Source organism: Rattus norvegicus, chromosome 11 (assembly GCF_036323735.1).
Source record: "Rattus norvegicus strain BN/NHsdMcwi chromosome 11, GRCr8, whole genome shotgun sequence".
Classification (NCBI taxonomy): Eukaryota; Metazoa; Chordata; class Mammalia; order Rodentia; family Muridae; genus Rattus; species Rattus norvegicus.
The window spans coordinates 77,297,995-77,319,371 of record NC_086029.1 but is presented as its reverse complement, the minus strand read 5'-3'; the positions used below and the strand labels follow the sequence as shown (position 1 = coordinate 77,319,371).

Genomic DNA, 21,377 nt, shown 5'->3' with positions numbered 1-21,377 from the left:
GGGGACCCTGCCTTTCTAGAGCTCTACGCAGTCCAGACTTCTCACTGGCCTTTCTTCTGGACAAGCACCACTGGGTTTTAATGATGACTTTTATGCTTGCCAGTGAATCACAAGTCTGTCTCTAGACTTAACTGAAGAATTACCCACTTCGCCTTTCTGTGGGCAGAGCAGCCTCTATTTCCCATGAGAGAGGCATTGGGTTTACAGACGTATGGAGATAAGTCACCTCAATACTAAGCCGGTGTTCTCCATCACACATGCGTTAGACCTGTACAATGGTGGTGGTGTGGCTTTAAACCTATCTCTAATTCTCACTTTGCTTCCCATCTGACCTTTTCTTGTAAGACAACCTTCTCTATTCCCAATGCTGCTGAGGCTACAGGTCATTTGGGGCTCAGTTCTAAAGCCGTCCCCCTCCACACCCAGCTGCTTTCCACCTCTCAGTTGCTGTTAAGGATGCTGTTCATCAAAGGGCTCTGCTCATAGATGTCTTCTGGTCCAGGCCCTAAGCTCTCAGTACAATCACCTCCACCTTCTTCAGCTGCTGTGTAAACTGAAGCCACGTGGAGCTGTCTCGATTCTGTTGTGGGTACCCACTGCTCACGCTGCCCTCCAAAGCGTCATTTCCTTAGTCCAATCATTCATCAATCCTGGATTCTCAAAATGGTACCTTTGCTATGTCTGCCCTCTTCCCACAGAGTGTGTCTCTAGGGACCAGGGAAAGCCTGGGGTACCTTGATTTCCTTTAACACAAATAATGAATTCCCTTATAAAAATGTTTAAAGGTGTCAGTAATCTAAGTACTGCTCTGAGACAGGAACGGGTGAGAGTGTGTGTGTGTGTGTGTGTGTGTGTGTGTGTGTGTGTGTGTGTGTGTGTGTCTGTAAGTATCCACACCTCAATGAGGCTGGGGGAGGGGGGAGAGGGGGTTCCTGACTGTCCTTTCCTTGGCCAGGTTGCCTGGAGCAGTACAGTTTAAGGTGGCAGAGCCCTGTGGCCTCCCTTTCTCTCTGCTGCTCCTGGCTCATATAACTGAGTCCGAGATTCGTTTCCATGGTCTGTAGTTCTCTCTCTCTCTCTTTCTAATAAACCCGAGAGGCTCTGAGAACCCCATTGCACGGTGTGGGAAGAACCAGGTTCCAAGTGCACAGAGCTGAGACCTGAAGAGCTCGCTTCCCTTTTGCCAACCTCTTTAGTTTCACTGTTTTCAGTTATTCATCTCTGCTGAGCAAAGTCTTAGAGAACATTCTAGATACACTTTTAGTGAATGATGACTCGCAAAAAGAGTGGTGAAATCCAAACCAAACTGTAAAGATCAGGCATAAAGAACAGCATCGTGTTAACAATAGCATGTGAGGAATACAGCGGAGAGTGAGCATGCTTTCAGAATGGACTTGCTCTGCTGCCTTTGCAGAGGCACCAGCTTCGTCTGCACCACCTTCTTCATCTGCACCACCCTCTTCGTCTGCACCAGCTCTGAACCAGGGTCAGAGAGACAGATGCCCAGACAACGAGCTCACAGGTTGGCAAGACTCCATCATTTGGATTCTTGGATGGCTGGTTCCCTGTGACGCTTTCCTCCCCTTTTCCTCGTTTTTCATTAGCTTGAGAACTTCTAGAGTTGCTGGAAAATGGCACCAATTAAGGGAAGAGGAACTTAACCTAAGCTAAATGACTTTCCTGGTTTCAGGTTTCCTTAAAGAGGGCAGGGAAGATATATGACTTTGTGGCCCAAGGACAAAATGCCATATCGGGTAGATCTGCTCTACCTGGTTCTCAATTTAGCAACACTACATGTTTAACACGTATTTAGTAAAACAAGCAAGAGTTGTGTTGAATTATACAGGCCAAGTAAGGTCAGATTTGTCACAGTAAAAGTGAGCGCATTCTAACTCCCCACTGCTGATGTAGCATCCTTTAGGACAGTGGCTCTCAACCAGGAGCCACTTTGCTTCCAGAGAACTTTGGCCTTTCCTTCATTTTAAAGAGTTTTTTCTTGGTGTTGCCAAGACTATATACAGCAGACTGTTTTGCTTTGGCTTGTGGTATCCTTGAAACTGCTGTGCTTACACAGTGTGGCCCGTTCTCTTGGGTTGCCTTAAAACCATCTGGGCTTTGATGCAGTAGGGTGACTAAAAAGCCCTGAATTGTCAAGACCAACCGAGCTTCAGAATCTTCCAGTTGAATTCCCTCCACCTGAATACCCTGGGAGGTCACTGCACCTCAGACCCGGTCCCTGTGTCACCTTCCCGAGAACTGGAAAGGGGCTTGTAAATTCTGCTACATTTCTGCTCAATGTAGAAGTAGTAGTCTATGCTCCTTACAATGTCCTTGTTCTCCAGTCAACTAAGAACTTGGGTTCATTCATCAAATGGGCTTAAACTATTAATTTTCTCCCCTGACTTATCTATTTTAAGGGAGGAAAGAAACAAGGTAAGGCTCAAAAAATGTGGCACTATCATACGAGCCATAGCTCAAAAACTAGTGTCCTAGTGTACTTGCTAAGGCCTGAAGGGCTCCACACATGGTCTAGATGTGCAGGTTTCAAACCACACTGTCCTACTTTGAATAATTCTGAGAAGCCAGGAGCAGCGGTGTGCAGATCTTTAAGAGTGCCTTCCCCGCGGTCGGGCCCTAAACGTGGACACTAAGCTCTCCCTGGCCTGCTCTTGGGGCTGGCACATGCTGGTCAGACGAATGGGGTCAGTCTTATGCTCCACGACATTGAAAGGACAGGTTTTCAGGTGTTCGGACATGGAGGTGACGTCATTAAACTCCCAGCTCTTGATTTTTGAGAAGAGGCTGCTGAACTGCCAGATCTGCCAGAAAAAGAAACTCAAGGTGAATGCGGGCAGTGAGTACTGCGTGCTTAGAGGCTGAGTGGGGCTGAACTGTGTGTGCCATGAGTCAGTTCCTCCTGTGTTCAGCTTCCTGGGAGCCCAGTGAGTGCTAGGGCATTTGTCATTTCCCTTTCCTGCATCTAATGCCTAGGGCCTTGCTAATTAATAATCTTCCCAGCCAGCTTTGTGATCACTTGTGACACCTAATGTCAAAACGATTGACACATCCCTTCCCCAGCTCCCCTATGATTGGCACACACCCTCCCCAGCTCCCTTAGGATTGGCACACACCTTCCCCAGCTCCCCTAGGATTGACACACACCTTCCCCAGCCCCCCTAGGATTGGCACACACCTTCCCCAGCTCCTCTATGAGCAACAGGAATTAACACAGTTCAAATCTTGATGATCAGACTCATGGGGCTCTACTTTGGGACTTTTGAACGAGATGTCAAAAACTGATTCTCCTTTCCTTCTGTGCGTGAACCAGGAGGAATCTGGAGTCTAAGGAGCTCCCAGCAGCTACCAGGGGCACCTAGGAAGAACTACCTTACAGTGCAGCCAGGATTGCAGAAGTGAGGAGAATTGAACTATATAGGTTAATATAGTTCTTATCATTTATGCCCAGTTATGCCCCTTTCTAAGAATTAAAATTTAAAATAGCCTAACAAAGAAAAGTAAAGCCCCCAAAGAAGATTTCGGTGAGTATGGCACTCAGTCAAACATTGATTTTTGACCTGGGCTGGTATAGCAAAGTCATCAGTTTTGAGGTTCTAGGGTCAGATACACTGATAAACTTCCAGTCTGACTGCTTCAGTATCATAGCTTGCTCTTTGTTCCTGTGCAAGAAAAGTTTTCCTGAAATCTTAGAACTGCTGTTTTACTTTAAAAGTTACTTTTATATGAATATTCTTTAGCCTCATGTAAATTCTTTTCCCCTTTCTGTAAGGAAATTAGCCTGTCCAAAATAATATCTAAAAGTAGCCAAAATATTTGATTCGGGGCCAAATATGAATAAGATAAAAAAATTTTTTTTAGTTTGTAAATTGAATTATTGACATCTGATTGTGCTAAGAAAGATAAATGCTGCTCTAAGACACACTCCTAGAGGCAGTAAATTGTTCTCACTAATGTGTAACACTAATGTGGTTGGTGACAACTGGTGTTTAACATGTGGATATAGGCATAGATGCCTGAGAGAGTCTTATAATTATGTTCCCAGGAAGACTACTTAAGGAATAATTAAGGGAAAATACACAGAATAATTTGTACATAATTAATAAAAATATATACAAATAACTCTAATTCCTCCATACCAACTTGAGAACGTCCACCTACTCGGGACAAACAGAACAATGGCGTTAATGACCTAAATAGATATTGTATATTTAGGGTTCATATTTTCTACACATTTGCTATGAGAAAAGATACTACAAATCCCTTGGATAAGATGAATTAGGAGTCTGACTTCTGTAGATGTTGTAATTCAGTGACGCCAAATCAATTGAGAAAAGGAACATGGTTTAACCATAGGAATAGATTATTTGATTTATATATGGTGTAATGTTTTATATTAAATAAACAATTCGGGTATGGGAAATCAATGAACCAAACTCATACAATTTTAAAATAAAACCTGTTGAGTTTTTTTTAAGCTTATTGGCATGAGACTGAGATGGATTTGTCTATTGATTACATCATTCAGAGTTCAAGTAGGGGCAGGAGGTAAGGGTTTGGTTTTTTTTTTTTGTTGGGGGAGGGGGAGGGCTTACAAACCTGAGGGGACTAACCAGAACCCTTAGCCTTGCATGGGAAGGACAAAGTTGTTCACTAGACCCAGAACAGGTACCCGTGTGGGGCAAGTCACCTGGTGTGGCAACCTTCAGTGAGGGACACAGCCACTTCATGGGGAGAGGGGTGGGCATGCTGAGGAGACCTTCGGTACTTTCCCTCCCTGCTTCCCCTCCTGAAACATTCACAATGGATCACCTGAACAGGAAGCTGGAGGGCAGGCAGCCAGCTGAGGCAAGCTGCAGAGATAGACCAGGCTGGAGAAGGCTGGAGAAGAGAGCCAGCATGGAATAAGAGAGCTAATGAAAGACATTCAAGGTATATAAGTAGGCATTAGCATCTATCCTGCCGAGCATATGCTTATATACTGTGTTTCCTACCTGACTGGGCTCATTAAGTGAGTCTTATTTTCAACATCCTCCCCAGTTTCTGGTACAGCACTTGTCCCCATGAGCGATCTTAATACATTTTTATAGAATGAATGCGTGAATGAATGATTATTAACTTGCCTGATTGTGGACTTTCCAGGAGGTGCCTCCATGAGAATACCTCTTCTTCTTCCATTGCAAGAGGACCATCCCTCTCTCTTGCAACAACGTTGCACAGATGTTCCTCATCAGTACTGATACCTGGGATAACTGGGACAGGCTGATGCTGTCCAGAAACCCAGCAATGTATTGCAAAACCTCCAAGGGCAGGCTGGTTAGAGAATTCAGGCTTTTCCCATCGCGGCCTGAGAGATGGTCGCTTTTCCATTTCTCGCTCAGTTCCGGAGCAACCTCTGGCTTGATGGCAAAGGTCTTCAGCTCCTGACTATAGATCACTTTTGCTTTTTGTCCAGGGGGGCGGAAGTGGTTTTGAACAAATGTACATCCCAAGTAGGCGAGGGGGCATCGATGCTGGAACCAGCCATTGAGACACGACTGAATGTCGGTGTGGACATTCTTGAAGTGCAGGGGAAATTCATCCCTCCGGAAGAATTTGTTGCAGGTAAAAGTAAAAGCTGAGCTGCTTTTGTTGTGTCTTCTGGTCACACACTCACTGTGGAGCTCCACATGCAGGCCCCCGGATTGGGTAGTGCCTAGGAGGTCAGCCAACACTGTCTCTGAGGAAAACTGTTCTGACTCAAAGTTGTATGTTTGGGTGGCGAGATCCATAAAGAGTCCATCGATGCTCCTGGACTCAGAGATGACGTGGCCTTTGAGTTCTCTTTCCAAAGCACACTGGAGGGTGGTCTTGATGAGATCGGATTTGGGCAGGTCCTCCACAGAGATGCCCAAGTCGGAAGTATCCACGGCCTTGTGCTCACTTGGTCTGCACCTCAACATGGCATCTCCCAAGCGAGCTCGCTTCCCGCAGTAGCTCACGGGAATTTTGAAGGTATAAACCGTCTTCACTTCTTGAGCTTCGAGGTTGCCGTAAACGAAGTCTCTCTCCTTGGGCGTACAAGCAGGCATCTGCCCGAAGTGGATGAGCATCCGTCCATTGTGCACCAGATACATGTTATAGTCTTTGGCGTCCACTGCTGTTTTTAGTCTTTCCAGAACGCCATCTTGCCAGGGAGCAAGCCCTGTCATCTCAATGGTGGTGGGAGGTTCCTGGGGCTTCGGGCTTTCCTGTGGTCCTCTCCTTTCGGTAGAACACTCTGCATCCCCTGTGCTACCATCACCAGAGCGCTGCTCTTTCCCAGACACATTCTCATTCTTGTCTTCACTTTTCCCCGAGGAACCTGTTAAAACAGAGGCTGCGTGCTCCTTGCTGAACATACTTTCCCACTTGCCAAACTTGTCCAGGTCCATCCCTTCTTTGGTTTTGGCCAATGCATCTCGTTCCTCCTGACTGAGCTCCATCGTTTGCCCATTGGTTGCCGGCAAACAAGAGTTTGGTACTAGCCCTGCATCCACGCCCCCGACTGCGCCCGCAGTCTCCTCCCAACTGGTATCGCCATTCATGGCTGGCTCCTCCTCGGTGGCGTCTCTGGTTTCTGGAAAAAGCTCTACCATTTTCAAGGATCTGAAGAGAACCTTCTGATCTTGGAGGGCCAGGGCTGTATCCAAACACTCCTCGCTGGGGCTCTCTTTCATGATGTTCTCATGAAGGACTGTTTCCGAGTCCACGTTTGGCCAGCGGTTCCATTCCATGGAGCAGCAGACCACGCTGGCGGGGCACACCTGCAGGTGCTTAGCCAGTTTGTGGCGTGCCATGGAGAGCGGGCAGCCATACTCAGAGTTGAGGCACGGAACCTGTTCCAGAGGGCAGAGGAGCGTATGCTCTGACTCTTTGCACATGTGGAAGGTAGCGCCACAGAGCAGGTGACAGCTTATCACCAGGCAGGAGACGCTGGGCTCCGCTGGAACACGGCAGTGGCGGTCGATGCATCCCTCGCAGTGCCTGTGCAGTGCAGGTGGAGGCCTGCGTGCTCGGCCCTGGACACAGTGGGGACAAAGGCAGAGAAGACAGGTGAGCAAGGGAAGGGGAGTGGAGTGCCCTCCTGCAGTGGGTTTTATTTTTCATTGACATTGCGTGATAATTTAGTATATATACCTTCACTATATATGTGATATGTATACTATATATGTGATATGTCACAATACTTAATGACTACATATGAATAATTAGTATTTCTATCTTATCATTTATTAGTTCTATGTGTTGAGCAATTCATCTTCACTATAAATCTGTGCTCACAAATCTTTCTCATCTTTCCTTTTAGTCTATTACTTAATAACAGAGATCCTTAACTCATGAAGCCACATCTACAGTCATTTGCTTGGGCTCTGGAATAGAGTTAGACCTGGACTTCTCAACAGTGAAGCTCCAGCAGAATTCTAATACTCACCATGGCTTCCCCACTTCTGGCTTCTTAACTCTGAGGGGAAATATAAAAATATGAATTATTAATAAAAGAAAATGTTCAGTTATTTATAGGATAAGGATCAAAGAGATTTCACAGTCGCAAATTTAATTCTGCTCACCATATTGGAGGAGTTGCCCCAATTTTCAGCCAAGAAAATGGAGACTTGAGAAGCTAAGTATTTTATCCAAGCTCACCCATCCACGAAGCATGGAGCCAGGTTTCTAAATCAGGCAGGCTGACCCAGACTCTCTGCACTGACTCACACGTCCCCTGATGGGACCTATTCCAACTATGTAGTCTGTGACTTCTGCTACTTGCAACTTTTCCTCACTGTCCACCTTCAATCCATCCAACCCCAATCTCCTCTTCCCATGGGGCTTCATGTCTACTGAGGAAGCAGCTTGACGTCCAGCTTAACCCGGGGCATCCCAATCCTATGCCATTCAACTAGTGTCTTCAGCCATGCTAGATCTGTGAGTTTGATTGAGTGGAGTGTCTAGGAGGCTGACTGCATAGGTCTCTCCCCAGCTCTACAGAGTAAGTAGCTATGAGGCCTTGGGAATGTTACATAGCGTCTTTTAAATCCATTTCCCCTCTGTGAAGGAGAAAGATATCAATACCTACCTCCCAGCACTCACTGCTGAGAGAAATAAATGAGTTAGAGATACAGAACATTTTTAGAACAGTGCTTTGTAACTTACACATTTGCTCTTATAAAATTAGTGTTTTCTGTTTCATCACAGAGCAAAATATTTTACCACATGAACTATCAAAATATCCTCAGAATTCTGAGCAAAAACAAAGCACATGTTCTGGTTTATGTTTTTTTTTTTTTCAATTTGACACAAGCTAGAGTTATCAGGAAAGAGGAAACTTAACTGAGAATAAGTCACCATCAGATTGCCTTTTGGGAAGTCTTTAGGGCATTTTCTTGATTGATGATTTGTATGTGAGGAAGCAGCCCATTATTCTTGGTGCCATTGTTGGGTAGGTGGTCTAGGGGTGTGTAACAAAGCAGGCAGGGCAAGCCACAAGGAGCAAGCTAGGAAGCAAGACCTCCATGGTCTCTGCTTCAGTTCCTGCCTCCAGTTTCCTGTCTTGAGTTCCTGGTCTGACTTCTCTTCATGATGGACTATAAACTTGAAGCTTAAGTAAACCCTTTCCTCTACCAGTTGTGTTTGGCCATGCTCTTTAGCACAGAGGTAGAACCCAAACTAAGACAACATACTTCCAGTCGGATTATCCTGCACCTTCATTCTAGACCCCACCGGGCTCTCTGATTACTCCTGAAGGAGGATCCTCCCAGAGTGCTCCTGAACCAGGACTTTTGGGAAGTGATGGGTTCATTAGAGCAGAGCCTACATCAATGAAATAAGTGTCCTTATAAAAGGGGTCTGCAAGAGAGGACCCTCATCACTTCTGTCACATCAGCACATAAAAGCAAGATAGCCATGAGCCAGCATACGGGCCCTTAAAACACAGCAAATCCACCATAATATTGACCTTGGACCTTCAAGTGAGAAATAAGTTGTTGTTTATAAATTACCTAGCCTCTGGTGTTTTGTTATAGCAACCACAATGAACTATGATATACTGAGATAGAATAAAGTAACTTCAAGAACACTTCTCTGTGTGCAATGGTCCAGCTAACTAATTGTTTAACACCAGTTTAATGCATATGCTGACTCTTGCCGTGTTTGAGATCATTTCTAAGAGGGAAAGTCCACGGTGGACTTAGTATGAAAATTCATAAATATTAGACTAAGAAATCTGAAACTATTTGGTGCACAGTAAGGAGGTATTTTACATTGTGATTTGGGAGCTAACTGGGATGGGGTAAGAGAGTCTAGAGTTGGAATCTACTGCAGAGTCTATGATGTAGTCGTATAGGTGAGACTGAAGATGCTGGAAACAAGGATGAGGCAGATGAGAGGCAACACAGGGGAGGATCTGGTCGTTCCTGACTGGAGACATGGAAATAAGTTAAAGTCAATACCAAGATTTTAAATCAAGAGAAAGGAAGTTTGGCTACATTTTTTTTTTTTGAGAAAAACAGAAGTTTGTGAAGGAGCTATTTGAGGAGGCAAGATGAGTGCAACACGTCTGGTATAAATTGCCCAAGGTGATACTAATCTTGTGATGAGAAGAGGAACTTGGATGTAGAGATATCGGTGTGGAAACTACCCAAGTGAGAGAAGAAGCTCTAAGCGGGAAATGAGAACACAGACTAGCCATCTGAGACATGGAGTATTAATACCGAGCCATGTGTGACCTCTTTGGGGACACTAGGAAGGACAGCCAGAGGAGAGACCAGAAGGTTGAGTGAATCAACACTATGTTGTCATATATATAAAGGAAAGGGTGAGTTATGCCACCTACACTACCTCAAAGAAGAATGACAGCCATGGCCACATGGTGCTTATGAGCAATCCCCAAACAGCAATTCTGGCGTTTCAGCTGTAGGACCCTTGCCCGTGGTGTTTGATAAAAGAGGCAAGGCGTATACTTTGATGCTGACAGGATTGTGGCCAATTGGGAGGAATGGCATCATCTGCTTCTTGCTCAGAATAGCAGCCAACCAATAAGGACGGAGTGTGGAGGACTCTAGATTCCTCTGGATTTCAGGTAGAAAAGAGTCAGATCACAAAGCGTTTGAGGACATGCAAGGAAACCACCAACACCAGGAGTGTCCAGCTTCATGTCAGCAGTGAACTTAGTCACAATACTGAGCTCCACTTCTGGGAAGAGCAACAAAGAGTCTGGCTGGTTTCCTGGACTCCAAGAATGAGAGCTCTGCTCACCAACAAGGACATGCTTGGCTACGGGCACTGCGATGGGCTCAAGGTCCAATCTTACCCCTAAGTGTTTTGGAGTATGGTTCTTAGGAACCATAGACTCTTCTTAGGAACCACACACTATTGCTTTGTCATTCTCTATCCTTTAAGAGAAAAGTAGTGCATGCTGTCAACAAAGATGCTCCTCTCTTCCTTTTTAAATATTGCTATTTAAAGATCTCATTCCAAACTCTAGAATGGCATCGGCTGACTGCCTTTGAGATAGGACGGTGTGGATTAAGACCACTCTGGAGGAGTTTGACCATAAAAGAAAGGAGATGGACACAACCCAACGACATAACAATCATATCTCAACCTTTCATTGATTACTTGGGGGAGATTGTTTTCATTGGTGTAGGGGTCAACCTAGAACTCTTGATAGTCTAAATTATTGCCTGGTGCTTTTCTGTGCAGTCCCAGATGTGTTGAAAACCATACATCTCAGGAAACCCCTTAGGACCAGGATGATTTGCACAGTGAATTGATTACCCTGACCTTTAGACAATGAGTGTTGCCCCAAATGAATCAGTTTAGATATAGTGTCAGTTGCCTTGTGATGTACGAAGGCTGCTCTTACCCTTCCTGATTCTGTGCTCAGTGACTGGATGCTTCTTCCCTTTGAAGTTTGCCTGACTTAGACTGAGGGTAATTCTGTTTTGAGTATCTTGGAGGAAGAGAAGGGCCTTAGTGTTACTATTGCTGTGATGAAACACCATGACCAAGAGGAAGGCGGGGAGGTAAGGAGTTATATATACCATTGTATCTGGGTTATGCTTCCACATGACCTTACATCATTGAAGGAAGTCAAGGCAGGAACTCAAACAGGGCAGAATCCTGGAGGCAAGAGCTAAAGGAGAAGCAATAGAGAGGCGCTGCTTACTGGTTTGCTTTTCAGGTCTTGCTTAGCTTCCTTTCTTATGGAACTCAGGATGACCAGGCCTGGGCGGCACCACCCACAATGAATTCAATATTGTGCTCCCTTTGAGCAGAACAAACAAGAGAAAGATTTACATCCTGTGATGTTGTGTTTCAGAGAATACAAACATGAAAGAGAATGTTTCAGGGTTAATATGTTACATTACAACAGATTTGATACTTGAAATGAAGCACCTACTATATTAAATACACATATTATAGAAACTTCACTGTGGGAAAGATGATAAAAAGATACCTGATCATGACCCTTCACTTCCTATGCCCTTTTGTTCACCCTTCAACTCTCTATTCCCACTCCTAACAAATTAAATTTAGTTAAACACGTGCTCAAAATGCTTTCATCAAAATATGAAGCTTAAATTTCCCCTCTCCAAAAGAGACATAATCAGCATGACTCTGACTTTATTAACCCGACAGTATTCATGCGCTCATTTTATCGGCTGTATTAGATAAAGTCTAAGTGAGGTTGGTGGCAGCAGGTGTGTGTTAGAGGAGTGAAGATCTCTATAAAGAAATGGAGTGTTTAGAACCTAGCAGGAGCCAGGTATGATGGCACACACCTTTAACCCCAATCTTTGGGAGGCAGAGACAGGCAGACCTCTATGAGTTAAAGGCCAGCCTGGTCTACATAGTGATTCTAGGACAGTGGGAGCTAAAAGGGAGACCCTATCTAAGATAATAGATAGATAGATAGATAGATAGATAGATAGATAGATAGATAGATAGATAGATAGATAGATGGCAGGCAGGCAGACAGACCGTCAGACAGGAAGTACCTGGTAGGCTTGGGAACAGTAGTTTAACTAGATGCTGGTGGTGGTATTCTGTAGACTACTTAGAAAGTGGGAAGTTGCTAAGCCAAGGGAAGTCAAGCAGAGCAGTGGCCCCTATGGCTTTTAAGGAGAGGTCCCCACAGCAGAAGGAACAGGATGTGTTGTGTCTAGGACCCATTGTCTGAGACCTGGTTAAAGATCTCAAATCTACTGAACCAGATCTACTGATTCTCACCCACTTTATGGAAGTTTGAATTCATTAGTCATCAGACTACAAGCAGCTTGCTTCGGTGCTTAAAACACAGGGGAAAGACTGCCAGATGGGTAGGAATAAGCAGGAAGGCATTTATTTATTTATTTATTTATTTATTTATTTATTTATTGAGATAGTCTAGCTATATAGTCTAGGTTGGCTGCTAGATGAAGGGTCTTCATGAATGACCAAGAAAGGCAGTGGGCCGTGCAGTGTTCACATCCATATCTAACACAACTGCTGAACACCAAACACCATGGTCTCTCATCTGCTTTAGTGTCACGGATATTTAATCAGCTTCACTTCCCTTTCTTGCACCCCATAATCCATTCTTCCCAAGAGAAAAGAAATATTAACACTTATAAAATGATGTCATCGCTCCTCAGCTTTGTACCTCTCGCTATTTCCAAGACAAGGTACAGACTGTTATGCCATTCCTGTGGCTAACGAGGCCCTGTGTGACCTCTCTCTCTCTTTGTCCCTTTCACCTCACCCTTGGCTTTTTGTCCCTTGCTTTGACTTTTCACTTATTCTAGCCAGGGATGCACCCTTGTTCTTCCTACATAAGGACCACGCTCCCCTTGTCCTTACCTGGCATCCTGAGCTCCTCCTGGTGTTTGCATTTCAGTTAATACGTTACCTCTGCAGAAAGCTTATGTGAGACCTCTGGTGCCAGGCAAGTCAATCACGGCTTCTCCAAATTATCCAAGTACTTATCAAATATCTCAAAGGCTAATCTATTCATCTATCAAATAAGGCTCAGAACCTGAGGTGGTCTCCTGAGGCAAAATAAGCAAAGTATCGTATAACATAAAATCATTCCATTTAAAAAAATACTTTATGTATGAGAAGGATATTTTGGGGCCACCTCGATAGCCCATTACATTGGCTCTCTCTGTAGCCCTTGTCTGGTCTTTCAATTTGTAGTTCCTCCTTGCTCCAATGCTTACTGACCATGGGTGGTTTAATAATCTTTAAAAATCTTACCTAACTTTTAAAGACTAGGCATTCTCATCCTCTCTCCAACAGATCACTACAAAACATTTCTTAAGTTCTGGGAGACTGCAGATAGCATATTCAGGTCTTTGATGTGCTGTGTCTAGGACCCATTGTCACTAGAAGGTCTGGAAGTTTCTAGAAGTCTCAGGGATAATTCAGGAAACCTCTTTCTTTCCTAGGCTGTAGTGTGTAACTTTTAGTGCCTATTCATATTGCCCTATTCATTAAGAAAATGCTCACCACCCCTAACAAGTAGGGAAACGCGAATCAAAACAACTGAGACTTCATCTTACCAGAGTCAGAATGACAAAGACCAAGAAAGTAACTGATGCTGGGGAAGATATAGGGAAAGGAGGACCCTCGTTCATTGTGGGTCAGATCTGAAAATCAGCGTGGGGAATCCTGGAAAACGCAATAAATCTACTACATGACCCAGCGATGCTTCTGTTTAGCGCATGCTCACGGAACTGACATCCTCTTCCACCTCCTTCTCCTCCTCCTCAAAACTGTAAGGGTGACTGAACAAGTTAAAAGGAGCTGCATTATTAACTATCTACTTAAAAGGACCTATATGTAACTGTATATGGATATATAATAATATGTAATATATAATTATATATTATAAAATATATTTTATATTATAGTATATATTATTTGATAATTATACTATCATATAATATATCTATATTATTACAATATAATAAAACATATATTTTATAATATAATATAAATATAATTATATTATAATACATAAATATAAGCATATAAATGTACAGATATAAAAGTGTATATAATATAATATAGATTATGCAATTATTATATAATTACTAAATTATATAATTGTAAAATTATATAATATATAATATGTGTTATATAATATGTAATATGTAATATATACACATAATTAAAAAATGAAAATTTCCCATCTGGATTAGCAATGCTCTTCAAGAGCCACAAACTATGTAAAAAAAAACAAAAAAAAACCCAAGACCAGGCATGAGAAACCCTCTTTGGGTTGTTGGTCAGAGTTATGTAAAAAAACTCTCAAAACATTATAGGCTATTGCGGTTGTCCTTGGTTGCCCCTAGAGATAGAAGGTGTGTCCCTATTGCTGAAGACATCATGCACTGCAATCACAAGTCCCAAGGAATCAAGCTGGATCAGACCTGAAAGCTCCCTCCCTAAAGAGAAGCTTTCGTGCTACAGAGGTACCAAAGTGGGGAAGCCATCCATTGTCCTACTCAGCTCTGATGCCTCTGAACCACAACAATGGCCAGCATGGCCCAATAACCCCAACGGTGTAGAGGTGTGTGTACTTGGTAGTAACTAACAGTGCTATAATTGGACTTAAAGCCTGATTAACAAGAGGGAAAGTCATGCCTGATACTGGAAACCTGGCCAACCAACCGGGACTAGCGAAGTCATGGATCTTGGAGGAAAACCTGCAACTACCCCTTTACCAAACCAGCATATCTACATTCTAAACATTTGTTTCTATACTCATAGATTCACGTCACTTTCAGACCTCACTGAGGAAACGTCTCTTTGTCACAAACTGTGCCTTAGCTACCTTTCTATTGTCGCGATAAAACACCATGACCAGAGTTTCCTGGGGCTCACAGTTCTGGAGGTTTAGAGCCCACACTCATTATGTCAGTGAGCGTGGCAGGCGGGTGGGCAGGAGAGCCGGGAGGGCAGGCTCGGTGCTGCAGTAGTAGCTGGGAGCTCTCTTGTTAAGGCTACAGCCATGAGACTGAAAGAGAGAGCTAACTGGGAATGCATTGAGCTTTTGAAACCTCAAATCCCGGCCCCAGTGACACACATCTCCTCTAAAAATGCCACACCTCCTAATGCCACCACAGACATTTGAAGGATTAGAAGGTGTGGTCTAGTAGGTGGAGGTGTGGCCTCGTAGGTGGAGGTGTGGCCTCGTAGGAGGAGGTGTGGTCTTGTAGGAGGCGGTGTATCACCGTGGGTGGGCTTCCCCATTCAAAACACAGTCTCTAGCTCTCTGCCTACAACTTGCAGATCAGCTGTGAAACTCAGCTGCAACCCCAGTGCCATGTTTACCTGACCGCCGCCATGTTCTCTGCCATGATGGTCTTGAGCTAACCTTCTAAGACTGTAAACAAGCCCCTAATTAAATATTTTCTTTTAAAAGCTACCTTGGTCATGGTGTCTCCTCACACCAATAGAACAGTATCTAAGACAGATGGAGACCATTACAAACAACCACAACTGATCAAAACACCCGGTCCGGTTGTAGAGCCCGGTCCTAAGTAACACATCTTTACTTCGGGGTCACTGTGCAGAGGGAGTGGAAAGATTGGAAGGGCCAGAGGAATAGGAAGTTTGGCTGTGAGATTGTGACTTCTAGAAATGTCAGAGAAATTATGCCCATGACGCCTCAACATGGCTGCCTAAACAAGTCCCGAGGGAGGAGGAGGAAAGCAATAGATGTGCTAACATGGAAGGCAGAAATCTCAGGGGACCTTAACTCTAGACTGAGGAATACTGAGCATGGGAGAAATAATCTGCCCAAGAGAAAACATACGGGTAGGTTATCCAAACGCTCAGTCCTGAAAACATATAAGTAACATCATCATATGAACTGAGCAGGTTGCATTTTTTAGATTTGGGAATATACATGTACACATGCACGCAGGCGCGCGCCCACACACACACACACACACACACACACACAGAAAGAGAGAGAAAGAGAGAGAGAGAGAGAGAGAGAGAGAGAGAGAGAGAGAGAGATGATAACAATGAAAAAGATGCCATGGATTTGAGTGAAAGCACTTGGAGGGAGGAAAAAGAAGGGGAGAAATAATGTAACTATATTTTAATCTCTGGACTTTTTTTTTAAATTAAGGAACTTCCTTTTGCCACTAGGAATAGTGAGCATTTAGATGGGCAGCTTGGAGCAAATGCCAGGTATACCCAGGCAGTGGAAGGACCTCTGACCAGAATATTAATGGAGGGCACAAATATGTCTCAAGGAATGTAGTAGAATAGGAGCAGAGAGTAAATGTCTCTAGCATGGAACCTTCAACGGTGTAAGAGTAAAAGAATCAAAAGAATAAAGAGAACAAACATTTAAAATGTAGTTGGGGATTGTGCTGGTTTAGTGAAGTGGTGGCTGTCGGTTCTCCTCAATTAATGTTTATGGACTAGGACTGAATTGTACTACACTAAAAAGAACCTTAAATGAGGGGGCATTCCAAAAAAGCCCCAGGATAATTTGGAGCAAATCTGGGGAGAAACTGTAGTGATGTTGGGTGTATGTCATTTCAAGCTATATATATGTATAGAGAGAGTAGGGAGGCAGGAGAGAGAAGCTGTGCAGCCCCTTAGGTAAGGCAGCTTGCCCTGAGTGGGAGACCCTTGCATGGGTCTGTCTTGGAACACACTGAGCACTGCCAGAACAGTCACCAGGACTTGTTCTTCAGACACCTGCAGCTGCTCTGTTGTTCAGAGATGTCTGAGCACGAAGACATCACTGGGCCAGGCAGAAAACCAGAAACACCCTCTTCCAGGATTTCTCCAACGTAAGTGCATGCCAGTTGCTCCGCCAGTCTTTGTAGTGGAGTTTGGTGGACTGGAAGGAAGTCTGGAATTTTCCATAATCCCCAGGCGGTGCTGGTAGTCCCCCAAGTTTCACCTCAGAGTGAACTTGAGACTCTGAGGAGGACCATGTCTCGTGTGCACTCAAACACTCTCTGCTCGTCGCAGGCTGTGTTTCCACTGCTCCCAGGTGTTAAGTCTGTCTAAATGCCAGCACCACACAGCTACTACCTGAGTGGAGGTGGCCAAGGATGTGTTAAGAGATTATGGTGCCAAGAGGACAGAGCCTGGGAGGTTGGAGGAGATGGTAACAGTGTGATTGGGTAACAACACAGATAGTAGGTGTGTTTAACTCTGGTAAGAAAGAATGAGATTAACAGGTCATTTTATCATGTTTCACTATGGTTTTAAAGTTAGTGACAAACAGGTTTGATGCCAGGGAGATAGTTTTAAGCAAATGGTCCTTTCAGTGCCCGTCGTATGGCATGTGACTGACTATTCTGACTCTCCGTGTGATCAGCCCCCACAATAATGACTGATTTCTGTTCAGCCTCAGTGAAAGTGACAAGGTTAAAGGGCAAAGGGCAAAGGTATTCTTTAACCCCTAACCCTGTTACCATCCACCTAGTCATTCAGTCATTCATTGTTCATCCACTTGCCTGCTATGGAGACATTTGACTCTAGAGAAAGAAAACGTATAAAGTCAACCATCAACTTCATCTCTCTACCCCTTGAGATTTTACCTCACCTAGGCATCTGAGGATAAAGCACATGTATGGTTCCGTGGGCTTCTGGGCTGTGATACTCACAACCTTACCACACCTTAACATATACTGTGCTTCCCCAGATCCTGTCAGCTTTACAGTCTGCGATCCTCACCTCTAGAAATTACTTTGTCTCTAAAGATTTTACTTACTAGTTTTGATTCTCATTGTCCATACTGACACATTAATATCAGTGTTATAACCCTCTGAGGTGCTGGCTCATAAAATATTTAACTGGTGTGGGGGACAGCTGGCAAGATTAAATGCCACAGTGGAACTGACTGCCTAACCAAATAGGTAGGATAGTAACGCACACTCCTGTATAGACTTGGTGTTACTCCGGCACATCGGAGGGAGCTAGATGTTAGGCCTCCAAATAGTTGCTTTAGATCTCCTTTGGCTCAGCATCGGTGGCTCGAACCCAAACACCTCATATCCTTTTCTGTTCAGGCCACTTCCGAGGATGACCTTAGCTGAACTCTAAACTAGAGAAATATAAGGAAATAAACAGGGCCCATTTCTGTTGCTATTTTTCATGCACATGGCAATATATAGCAGAGGTTCTTAACCAGTGGATCATAACCCCTTTGGGGGTCAAGGATAAGATATTCTGCATATCAGGAATTTACATTATGATTCATAACAGCAGCAAAGTTTCAGTTACGGAGTAGCAATGAAATAATTTTATGGGTGGGGGTCACCACGACATGAGGAACTGTATTAAAGGGTCACAGCATTAGGAAGGTTGAGAACCACTGATACACAGTTCTCCCAGGAGTTAGGAGTAACCTATCTGCCTCTTAAGCTTTTAAAACCATGGGTGTCTTTCATCGCCTCACTTCTGCTGCTCTGGCTGTGCACGCCTAAGGTCGGTCACAGTTCTGAGTTCGGGGGCCTAAGTCTGTGTACGATTTTCAGCTTTCACTTTCACGGCTGCGTTTTTGGATACGAGAGACCTGTGGGCAGGAAGGAGCTGCCTTGAGGCAGTTTTGTTTGGCAAAACTGAGTTTCAGGTTGCAGGCAGAGTGTGAGCCGCCGGTGCTGCGAAGGGCCGTAGCTGTGGTACATTAGCCCGAGTTGTGGCTCATGTATGGAAGTTAAGCCTTCTGACCATGACTTGCAATTAAAGCAGCAGAGGTGATTGGAGAAAGCGTTGCAGTGTTTGGACTAACCCTGGGTGCCTATTTCTTTCCTCACCACACTCTGCCCTCCCCTGTCACCACTGCATGACTAAGGTAGCATTGAGCTGCTCTGGTTGACTGTAGAAGAAAACCTAAGCTGGCAGAAGGCTGCTGACACTGCAAACCGCTGTAGGATTTAAAATCCAAAACAGTTTACACATGATTGGAACGTTCCAGTACCAACCTTTCCCCCACCACCCTCATGTCACAAAGCTTGTTTAACAACCCACCCTCATGGTTCAAAGGTAAATGCACAGTAAGCCTCGGTCCGGTTCACACATTTATCATCTGAACAACCTGGGTCACCCCTGCCCGTGTTTGAAAATCTTACCTAAATGGTACAAGCTGGCCCAGCATCCGCAGCTACCAGCCCTTTGCTGTCGATCAAGCAGGTCTGGAGGCGGTGGCTGCCGGTGCTTCTGCTGCAGCAGAGGACCCGAGTTCTGTTGGAAAGGCGAGCGAAAGGGAGAAAACGTCAACTGACATAGTTCAAGTGTTTCAAAGTTAAAAATAAAACTATATCACAGGGCAATGTGACCGGGCTCAGCTTACGACTTCTTTCGTCTGTAGGTTATCAACACTCAATGTCTAAGTGCTGGGGGAGCAGATGAGAGCCCATGGGAAAGTAGCACTTATGCCAACCCCGGGCTCGCTTTCACAGAGGAAGGAGGAAAGCCTTTGCAGGAAGGGTCAGGGTAAGGCCAGAACAGCCCCAGCCCTGTGTGTGCCGTGGGCAGGTCCAGCTGTGTCCAGGAGCTGGAGGAGAAGCAGCTGGGCTCCTGCTCTAATTATAACCCTGTGTTTCACCCAAGCCCCTCACTGGCTGAAACAGTAAGTTGTGCAAGGGACAGTTTCATGCTCCTGTTCCTCCCGTTTCTTCTCATGACAGATTAGCATCCGCCCCCCTCTGGCCCTTGCGTTTCTCAGGTGGCAGGGAAAGAGAAGAGTTTGCCATTCAGAAACAAGGCAGATAGCAACTCCAGAGGAGGGAAGTAGAAGTGGTAGGAGGCTTAGCTATCATTCAGTATAAGTTTCTCTTGACAGATGATCACACAGGGTCAGGGAAGGTGAACTACTCATCCATCAGGACAAGGCTCAGAGGTAGAAGAAAGACCTCTCACAGTCTCAGATTCTTTATCTGATCCTTCTCGCAATAGTTCTTTCAACCTCTTCCTTGAAAAAGAAAAATAACATGTGAATATGGTCAAGTGCATAGAAACTGTTCGGTCTAGCTCCCATTTGAATGTAGGTGTGTCTTCAGAGATAAGAGATGCGTTTACATTCTGCTGTGTTGAGAAGTCTCTAAAATTCCTTCCACCCTGTTCTCCCGTGCGCATTTTGTTCATGTAGGCAAACTCGTCTGGATGAAAAGCCAGAGGATAGAAATAATAGCATTCTCTGCATGTGTCTTGCAGAACTTCGCTGACTTTGTATTAAAGTTTTCTCACAGATTCCTTAGAACTGTAGATGACGCCCCTTTCAACAGAGGCGTTCTCACTTGGTTCCCAGACAGGTTGTTTTTTATTTCCTTCCCTCCCCCTGTGCTTGGCCTGGAGTGTCCTACACTAGGTTGAACAGGAGCGGTGGCCACAGGGAATGTCCCGACTTGTCCTGGACAGCCCCTCCTTCACTGGTGAGTTGATAAGTCACCTGTGGAAATTTTCGTGGATGAGTACAAGTTCCCTGTGAATCTTTCAGGTAGCTTTTGGTAGATCAAGGCAGGGAATTGGTGGTTAGTTCTAGTTTAGTGACTGTTCTCATCATGAAGGGCTGTGGATTTTTACCAGATGGTTTTTCTGTACCACTGTTTCTATATTGAAGCAAACTTTCATTTTAGGGCAAGCCTCATCTGGTCTGATACATAGCTTTGCCACTATTGCTGTGCTGAAATACCACAGCCAAAAACAACTTGGAGAGGGAGGAAAGGGTTTATTTCTTATTTATTCAAATTAGACTCTCTTCCTTGATTGTCTCTCCATGTGTGACGCTAGGGATTGAACGCAGGGCCTTGCCATGGTGGACAAGCACTGGATCACCATTCCCAGCTTTCCTCAACTGATTCTAACTTCTAAGGAGAGGGGCGAGTGATGGTCTCTTTAAACTTTGCTGTCTATGACTAAGGAGGGATATCTGATGTGACATTCATTTAGTTAAAACTGCTTTTGTACTCTAGCATGTGCTTGAAAAGAATGTGTGTGTGTGTGTGTGTGTGTGTGTGTGTGAAGTATTTCAATTCTTTGAGAATTCATATGATGCATTTTGATCATATTCGCCCTTCTCTTCTGCCTCTTTCTCCCATACCCACCCTCTTTGCCCTCACCTCTCCACCCACCCAAGTGTGAATTTCCCTCTTTGTTTGGAAACCCACATCAAGTCTAGTTAGTGTGGCCCTCCTACTCTTGGGTGTGGGTCCTGCCCTGAACTGTGGTTTCATATAGCCCAGGCCAGCCCAGGGTGGCCTCAGAGCTTCTCTGCTTGCACGTGTGTGCTGCTGTGCTCACTCTGGTCTGGCCTGGAAGTTGAACCCAGTGCCCCGAAGGACAGGCAAACACCAACTGAGTTCCATCCCCACCCCCAAGAGTGT

General features: G+C 44.7%; 1 protein-coding gene across 4 annotated transcripts; it reads right to left on the bottom strand.

Annotated features, from left to right (window-relative positions):
• Nucleotides 1-1,285: 1,285 nt before the first annotated feature.
• Nucleotides 1,286-19,546, bottom strand: Fbxo40 (F-box protein 40). Of its 4 annotated transcripts, XM_039088907.2 has the most exons (6): nt 19,346-19,530; nt 19,125-19,236; nt 11,201-11,299; nt 7,469-7,498; nt 5,139-7,055; nt 1,291-2,819 (listed from the first exon to the last, which is right to left on the bottom strand). In XM_039088907.2, exons 4-6 carry the CDS (start codon nt 7,469-7,471, stop codon nt 2,607-2,609), a joined length of 2,133 nt encoding a protein of 710 aa, XP_038944835.1. In that variant the 5' UTR covers nt 7,472-7,498; nt 11,201-11,299; nt 19,125-19,236; nt 19,346-19,530; the 3' UTR covers nt 1,291-2,606. The 4 variants fall into 4 exon arrangements, with proteins under 4 accessions (NP_001414377.1, XP_038944835.1, XP_006248466.1 ...); XM_006248404.5 differs by lacking the exon at nt 11,201-11,299 and having other exon boundaries at nt 19,346-19,546; XM_039088908.2 differs by lacking the exon at nt 19,346-19,530 and having other exon boundaries at nt 19,125-19,294.
• Between the last annotated feature and the right edge of the window lie 1,831 nt (nt 19,547-21,377).

Coding starts and splice junctions, on each gene's coding strand:
- Fbxo40 (XM_006248404.5), bottom strand. Junction 2,820..5,138: donor CCTGGAAAGTCCACAATCAG/GCAAGTTAATAA, acceptor TTTTTCTGGCAG/ATCTGGCAGTTCAGCAGCCT.